General features: G+C 42.4%; 1 protein-coding gene across 2 annotated transcripts in view; it reads left to right on the forward strand.

Annotated features, from left to right (window-relative positions):
• The window catches only part of GPC6 (glypican 6), a 1,006,549-nt gene extending 1,001,220 nt beyond the window's left edge, over nucleotides 1-5,329 (forward strand). For both annotated transcript variants that reach the window (XM_045839077.1, XM_045839078.1), the window contains exon 9: nucleotides 1,571-5,329. In XM_045839077.1, the coding sequence (XP_045695033.1) occupies nucleotides 1,571-1,773 (203 nt within the window). In that variant the 3' untranslated portion in view covers nucleotides 1,774-5,329. The remainder of the gene's footprint in view (nucleotides 1-1,570) is intronic.
• The last annotated feature ends 2,415 nt before the right edge of the window (nucleotides 5,330-7,744 follow it).

Below are 7,744 nucleotides of genomic sequence, written 5' to 3' on the forward strand. Positions count from 1 at the left end.
CACTTGAAAACATGAAAACCACTCTTGGGTTGTGGGTTGTGCAATAACAAGCAGCAAGCCAGATCGGCCTGAAAACCATAGTTAATCAACCCCGGTTTAAAGGGAGAGGCTGGCTGAATCCAAGTCTATCTAACCTTGTTCCTGGGGGAACAGAGGTGGGAAAATGTAGGCACAAGTAGTAGTACGTGCCTTCCACAGCTAGGTGCTGCCGCTCCTCTGATTCCCCACTTGCACTGTTTGTTTCCGTCTATTACTCCTCCATACTTTAGTGTTTGATGATTTTTTACTGTATTTTTCTATTACCATTTAAGCCCCCTTACCACCCTCCCCCCTGCAGTCTCCACACTGTTGTCTGTGTCCATGAGTCTTTTCCTTTTTTGCTTGAGCCCTCCACCCCTAATCTCTGCCGCCCCCATGAGCTGTCATCCTGCTCTCTATCTATGAGTCCGTCTCTGTTTTGCTTATTAGTTCAATGTGTTCATTATACTCCACGTAAGAGTGAAACCACATGGTATTTGTCCCTCTCTGACTGGCTTGTTTCACTTAGCATAATGTTTTCCAAGTCCATCCATGCTGTCGCAAAGGGTAAAATCTTTTTTTTTTTATGGCCACATAGTGTTCCGTTGTGCAAATGTCCCACAGTTGTTCTATCCACTCATCTACTGATGGACACTGGGACTGCTCCCGTATCTTGATGATTGTAAATAACGCTGCAGTGAACATAGGGGTGCTTCTCTTCTTTCCAATTAGTGTTTTGGGGTTCCTTCAGACATATTCCCAGAAGTGGGATCTCTGGGTCAAAAGGCAGATCCACTTTTAATTTGTTAAGGTACTTCCATACTGCTTTCTGCAGTAGCTGCACCAGTCTGTATTCCCACCAACCGTGCAAAACAGTTCCCCTTTTATGCCTCCTTTCTTTAAAAAAAAATCCTTCAGCCCGGACTGGTGTGGCTCTGTGGTTTGGGCATTGTCCCACAAAGCAAACAGTTGCTGCTTGGATTCCTGGTCAGCACACATGCCTGGTTCGTAGGCCGGGTTCCCCAGCTGGGGATGTGCGGGGGATGTTTCTCTCCCTCTCTTTCTCCCTCCCTTCCCCTCGCTCTGAAAATAAATAAAATATTTTAAAATAAAAAAATAAAAAACCCTTCCAAAATCCTTTCTAAAAGCATGATAATTACTAAGAACAATGGCTCTGAGGTACAAAAAGAGTAAAGGATGGAATTTCTTAAAGTAATTTAAATATTGGCCAGAATAAGAAATACATTTCCAAAGCTAACGTGGTGGGTACGGCTTCTCCTTAGGTCTGGAAGTCACGTGTTCCTTAGCTGGGTAACTGGAAGTCAACGTGACTGTGTTTCCTACATTCATTTTGCTGCCATCCACCTGCCCACCACAAGGCTGCCCATAAAGAGCGAGCCTGCTGGGGTCTGGTGGCCGGGGGGCCCGGGGGGCGGGGGGGGGGGGCCGGTCTGTGGGGAGATGGCCCCTCCCATCACCACGCCCAAATCTACCGCGTGCCTCCTCTTTCCAGGTTGTGGTCTAACTTTCTTTGTCCATCTGCCCACTCCAGGCGATGAATCCAGCGGCTCTGGGAGCGGCAGTGGGTGCATGGATGACGTGTGTCCCACGGAGTTTGAGTTTGTCACCACGGAGGCCCCGGCAGTAGATCCCGACCGGCGAGAAGTAGACTCGTCCTCAGCCCAGCTCGGCCCCTCCCTGCTGTCCGCGTCCCTGGTCTGCGCCGTCCTGGCCCTGCAGAGACTCGGCAGATAATCCTGGGTTTCTGCTCCGGGGAAACTGCGTTTTAGCTCTTTGAACAGCCGACTCACTTCTTTTCTTACACTCTTGGACAATGGACCACGCCACAAACACTTTCCGTTTCTATGAGAAGAGCAGTACTGCACTCTGCCTCGCTTTTTGTTTTCCCAAAGAGTACCGGGTGCCAGACTGGACTGCGTCCTCTTTCCTTCGCTCTCTGTGGGGACCTTGTTTATTCTAGAGAATTCTTACTCAGATCTTTCGTACCAGGAGATTTTCTTACCTTCATTTGCTTTTATGCTGCAGAAGTAAAGGAATCTCACGTTGTGAGTTTCTTTCTCCCCGTTTGTAACAACTTTAAAAAAACATGAGAAGAAAATAAGTTTCTTTGTAAAATCAGGCCAAACCCCAAGACAACTTGCATTTTCAACAAAGAAGCAAACAAGAGAGAAAAAATAAAAGAGTTTTAACGCTGTAGGTTCAGCATTGCCAGGCAACTCCCAGTGTACGCTTTTCTGTGACTAATCAATCGGGTTTGAAAAAAAAAAATGCGATGGGGAGAAAGTTTGAAAATGTTTGCAGTGTAGCGAAAATACACTGTTGTCTTGGAGGTATTGTCTTGCACTGTAACCACACCACACCAAACTGATGTAGAGGTACTGATACTAAATTTGGAATTTTACCCTTAATGTCACACAAGATGTTGCTACAACTCAGCACCTCCCGCTCACCCTGCCCAATTTCAGTTGCAGGAATAGTACCACGCTCCTTAACTCTCTTCAGGTCTGTCCACTGGATCCAATTGGCAGAGATATTCCCCTCCATCTTCAGTTACTAGTGGACACCCCCGTCAATCCATCCTCCTCAAGGGTCTGAATTGAAAAGAATCGTCAACAATCCAGTCGCTTGGCTGTAGCCGCAGGTTGGACGTCAATTCGGTCTCTGCCCCTGTGCTCCTTACCCTCCCAAAGGAAGAGTTCTTTTAGGGAACTGATAAGCAATTAGATCCATCAGCGAGTTTTTTCGTTTAGCTATTTGCTTTGTGTCATTTGGTTTCTGCATTACAAGGGCATTCTCTTAGAAAATAACTCACAACAGAAAAAGTCAAGACAAAAAATATATATATAGTATTGACATGGAGATTTCTTTCACTTTTTTAGTCTTAGTATGATCATCTATTTTTATATCTATATATATATATATATAAAATCACAGATTTTAACTTCTTAATTCCAAGCTCAGGGTTGACACACCTTTGTAACAAAAATGTTTTGTCAACCAGCTCTTCTTGCTTTGTGCTGCTCAGAGAAGGGATACTTCAGCAGTCTGTGAGCACCAAGAATCAAGAAAGAGATCTTTTTACGTATCTAACTGTCCATTTATTAAAAGTTTGCCAGGGCACACCCTTTTTGCATGAGCGTGCTTTGTCCTGGGTGCTTCAGAACAGACCGAGCTCATGGAGACAGCCGTGGGCGTCTAGGACTTCACCGGTGACGGAAACTGTGTGCGTAAAGAATGTGCGATTCACGCAAAACCATTGCTTTCACATGCAACGCCTTCAGCTTAGGATTCCTGCGTGGCACTTGGAGAAATGTCCTAATGCAAGCGGCCAACTCAGAGGCACAGCCTCACCAATCCGCCGCGCCTGCCAAAGCGAGGCCCTGCCTTCCCCCGGACAGAGAGAAGCAAAATAAACCGGAATGGGGCTTTACGAATACAGTTGGCTGTCCATGTATTTCTTGGTTTTTATGATTCATCTGGGGTTGGGAAAAGTAGTGTTTTAAGACACCCTAGTATAACCAGTCACATCTTAATTAGCCCATTGACAGTAATGACACGCAAATGGTACTTTTCAATCCCTCTTTTCATCAAAATTATAATTAGTTATTGATTTAGTCATCCCATTAAAGTAGAATAATGTATGCGGCACAATAGGATCAAGTGTAATTGAGCACTTTTGCAAAACAAAGTATTTAGAAGCCTCTATTGTTACTGGGTGTGCCTAATGAAATATGAAACGTAGGATTCGGAGAGACTTTGTGGCATCTTTTCACGTAAATCTTTATGAAATGAACATTTAGCTTAACTCAGCATTCCGTACGTCTAGAAAAACATTTCACTGCCAAGCCCCAGCTTTCCTTCACCAATTACGCACTGAAGCGTCTCTACGAAGGACCGATCCTTGACGTTGCCCATTTTGTCGTCTGTTCAGAAATCAGGTTTGTCTTTCTCCAAATAATTAAGGTGCAATACAAATTAAATCAACCTTCACTGGCCAGAATATTTGAGTAATAATTTGTTTTTGTGGCTTTAAACCCCAAATCTTTCCTTTGTAAAATGTGTCTGCATTGCCTTCTGTGAAATAGATCAGAATGCCTTGTTTTCCTTGTGCTCTCAATCCAAAGTGGCTTTGTGCATGTGTGTGAATACACATTATATTAATGAATACAAACCCAGCTTCTGTACATGTGAAACACGCAGATAAGATACAAACACCTGCTTCATTTGTTTGGACACCTTAGTTATTAATAATATTCCCGTTGGTTAGATATAGTGATCCATTTGAGCCAGGCGGAGCTGAAATGACTATCCGTTAATGATGCCACAGTATTAGTCACCTGCATGAATGTGGTCAAAATGTCACTCAGATTGTACTTTCTGGTTTTTATCATCATCCTAATATGTCATATGACTTTCAGGCTAATTTAACTTTTTTTTTTTTGCTTTCTGACAATTAATTTAATCTAGTTACCCTATTTTGGAATCACCTCACCCCACCCCACCCCTGGCCAGATTAATTTCTCTCATTTCAGCAGCATGATGGGAAGCAAGGATGCTCCACTATTTTCCACGACCGACTTCTTGGCTTCGATGTCCCCTGAATTCTGTGCTGACGTCCTGACTCTGTCTCAAGTAGAGAGAACTGGGCTCCCTGAAGTCGGACGCTAGCCATTGTCGGGTGACGCTCACAACTGCAAACACTTAGCTTATTGAAGTGCCTCTATTTACATGTTTAGTTATAATATGTATTTTTCTAACAGAAATACACGTCTGTAACTGGTGTATATTATCCTTTGTATATGTTATAACAAAAGCTACACAGGGGCTAAAGTCTTTAGCAGAGAAGGATGAATTCCGAATTCATGAACCAGAGCTCTGCTCATGGTTCTGTACTGGACAGCCACGGCAACCTTCTGTCACTGCCGCGAAGGTCAAGTTGGCACTTGGATGATAGCCGTCCTAGAGCGACCTTAGCGATAGCGATCTGACTCCCTTACAGTGGCTTGCCCAGACACGTAGCTTCTGCTTTCCTTGTAAGGGATAGAAAATACTACTTTGTCTACACTGAAAAACACGATTATTCCTTGACAAGTTGTATGAATTACAAAAGTAACATTCTATAACTCAAACACACTGAAAATATTATTGGACGCAGAACCCTGGTATTTAATTTATGTTCCCTGCTGCAGACCTTAGCCTTCTTTAATTCTTTAGCCATTACATACGTGTTTTGGCTACACACTGAACACCAACTAAAGTCCCCAAGGAGGAATAAAAACCTAGCAAATTCCTGAGTTGTGATTCTTTTGTTACTTCTATTTGCAAGGCTGATTGTCGAGTGGTTTAATTAAACATGGAAGTGTTAGCAAATGCAAGTTTTGACGGAGCCAAAACTTGCCAGAAACTCAAACTCATTTTCATTTACCCACAGTCACTCGCAGACCTGGCTTTCACCTTTAACACGAGCAAACAAACCAAAAGTGGCAGTTTAGCTTTGACAGCAGAAGAGTAAAGGAGACCATAACTTATAAATTTGCAGTGTGTTCCTCCTCGGTGGGGACGTTAGCCAGTGTTTGGTTCTACGCCAAATTACGCAAAACGAGTATTGATCCGTATGCATTCTGGAGCCTTGCTGGATCATGGTTTGCTGCAACACGGGGACTCAGCCTCGCATGGGGCCGCGTGAACCTCATTCAGAGCTGAAAAGTTACGGGAATCCTTGACCTTGCCTTGCAAGGAGGTACTTCCGTGAAAAGAAACCTAATGGTGGCTTAGAAGTGAGGTCTCTGTGTGCATATGCATAATATATATGCAGGAAAAACGTGTGCACCAATAAAACCTACAATTTATGTGACTGTCAAATGAATATTATCTAGGTTAAGTTTTTTTTTCATTTCTGATTTGAATAGAAAATTGCTATTAATCTTGTATTAAAATAGTTTTTAAAAATCTACCAGTGCCCTTTCTGCATTTTCTTAATTATTGTCCTAGTCGACATTTCAGAGTTTTTGATTTTTTTTGTTTGTTTGAGACCTTTTAAGAAGCTGTACTATGAAAAAAAGAAGAGAAAAAGAACCAGAGATTCAATCAGTGCCTCTCACCCAAGTACACCTGGCATTCGAAATCATGAACATTTAAAACTTTAGAATATTTGGCGCTTCCAGACATGCATGAAAGATCCTGCATCTCTCTGCCCATGTATTGGTTTCTTCTCTAAGATAAAACTCAGTGGCTTAAGAACTGATGTCAATACTTTATGAGGTCAGAAAAATAAGATAGCGTGTGAAAGAACAATAACTGCTAAAGGCTCATTTAGCAAGTATTCACTGAACGCCCACTCTGTACGAAATCTGCTGTAGGTGCTGACCGCCCATTGTCGAAACCGCCAATTGGAGAGTATTCATCCTTTATCAAGTTCACCGTAATTATTGTAGATACGTTATGTATTTCAAGAGGGTCTTTTAAATAAAGGAACCCATATAAATAAAGTTATCAAGAATACAACATTTAACAGTAAGCAATATTGTAAGTTAGTTCACAATATGACTATGTTGGTCTCTATTGAGAAGAGTGATTTCTAAAAAACAGTTAATGAACTTGAGGGTAATTTCATCTACAACCAGCACAGAACAAATTCTATTTGTAAATCAACTGAAAACAATTTCATGGAAAGGAGGAACATCCAAATGGGTTTGAAAAACAAATAAAACCCCAGATACCTTTTTCAGGTAACAATAATATTTATTTTAATTTGCTCTTTGGATAAATGGGCTGAGCTATGGTCAAAACATTCACAAAACTGTGAAAGATGACCTTGATTTTTAAGGTACCAACTTGTAAAATAGACATGGAGTGTTGTTTCATGTCTTGAGAGCTAAAAAGACATAGCCACAAGTTTATTCTATTCAAATAGACATTCAGAGTTTATTCAGTACATGCATACATTTCCAGTCCATGACACATTTATTTGCTGATATACACGTGTGGCCGAATGTTTTGTTGGCTCACAAATGGGGTGTATCCCAAAGCCAGGAGGAGCAGGGTGCCTGCCTTCGGAGCTTGATTACGCAGCTCGTACTCTTGTGCACCTTAAAACACAGAGCAGAGCAAGAAAATGGGTATTTCACCTTGTGAGAGCTCAAGTTTGAAGAGAAACAGAAAGGAAACTAACAAGCTATATTCAGGGTAAATGGAAGAATGTTTACCTTGAATAAAGCTGTCTGCCCTTCAAAAAGAACAGGTGTCTGTGGATTTTTAAATAAAAGCAAAGGTTGACCTAGGTGATAATAGTCCTGTATTCTTTCAAAAGATATGTCATGAGCAATTCATCACATGCCAAACACAGTTCTGGGCACCAGAGCAAGACACCAAGACTTCCTCTCTCAGACGACTTGTGTCTTGGTAGGTGAGAGACACACCACACAAAGTCAATGATAAACAAACCGATTTTGTTAGACAGAAAAAGTCAAGAACCAAATGGTTTCACTCATATGTGGAATATAAAACGGAAGGCAGCAAATGAACAAACCAACCAAAAAACAAAAGGTCACAGACACCAACGATAGTACGGAGCTTACCAGAGGGAAAGGGGTGGGGGGGGGGGCGCAGGTAGTGAAGGATACAGAGGGTCAAGTGTACGGTGACAGAAGGAGATGCGCCTTTGGGTGGTGGGCACACAACGCGATGTACAGATCAGGTGTCAGAG

This window comes from Phyllostomus hastatus, unplaced genomic scaffold, assembly GCF_019186645.2.
Source record: "Phyllostomus hastatus isolate PE091 unplaced genomic scaffold, TTU_PhHast_1.1 phas_contig_29, whole genome shotgun sequence".
In the NCBI taxonomy this organism is placed as follows: Eukaryota; Metazoa; Chordata; class Mammalia; order Chiroptera; family Phyllostomidae; genus Phyllostomus; species Phyllostomus hastatus.